The sequence below is a fragment of the Propithecus coquereli genome, unplaced genomic scaffold, assembly GCF_000956105.1.
Source record: "Propithecus coquereli isolate 6110/MARCELLA unplaced genomic scaffold, Pcoq_1.0 Scaffold506, whole genome shotgun sequence".
In the NCBI taxonomy this organism is placed as follows: Eukaryota; Metazoa; Chordata; class Mammalia; order Primates; family Indriidae; genus Propithecus; species Propithecus coquereli.
Window position 1 is genome coordinate 581178 of NW_012150908.1, and position 717 is coordinate 581894.

Consider the following 717-nt stretch of genomic DNA (forward strand, 5'->3'; position numbering starts at 1 on the left):
CTAGATAGTTGAAAGATATATCTATACATAAGATACACAAATAATCTGAAGAAGCAATCATTATAAAACTTCTAAGATATTTTTACATGTTTTTCAAATACTATTTCATCAAAGGCCTGCATTTCCAGTCAGAAGGCAAGACAACATAAAGTATTACTATGTTGCCACTTAGAAAGATATCGTAAAGTTATCTAATTTGTCTCCAGCAGGCCCTTGACACTGTTCAATTTACCATGATGTAGTTTGGTATGTTCTGATGAAACCAGGGTCATCTAACAAAGGCCTATCATTACTCTTACTTCTATCCCTTAAACACTTTACACATGAGTAGCTGTAATGGTAGGCATAAAGACTGATACATACTTAATATTCCCAGCTAAACATAGGCAAAAAGGTACCTACACTTTGTCAAGATAGGATGGTCTCTTTTTTCGAGGAGTCAGCAACACAGTCACAAAGATAGCAATGATGAAAAGGGCAAGGACAGCTCCAATTACAGCTCCAGCTACAGCTATGGAAGAGGTCTGCTTAAATGGAACATCTGTAAAGTAATAAAAATTAGGCTTTTCAAACAACTTTAAAAAGAGTTCTTGAAATTGCGTGCGTTAATTTCTACATTGGGCAAAGACTATTTCATTGAAGTATGTTAATCACCAGCCAGCTTAAAGATGCCAAGTTTGACTCATTAGTTTTAGCAGCATTATGCTAACATCCTTT

General features: G+C 35.1%; 1 protein-coding gene across 1 annotated transcript in view; it reads right to left on the reverse strand.

Moving 5' to 3' along the window:
• LOC105820096 (nectin-3-like) overlaps positions 1–717 on the reverse strand; it is a 186293-nt gene that overhangs the window by 95097 nt on the left and 90479 nt on the right. The window contains exon 7 of the mRNA XM_012656513.1: positions 403–541. Coding sequence (XP_012511967.1) covers positions 403–541 — 139 coding nt within the window. The remainder of the gene's footprint in view (positions 1–402; positions 542–717) is intronic.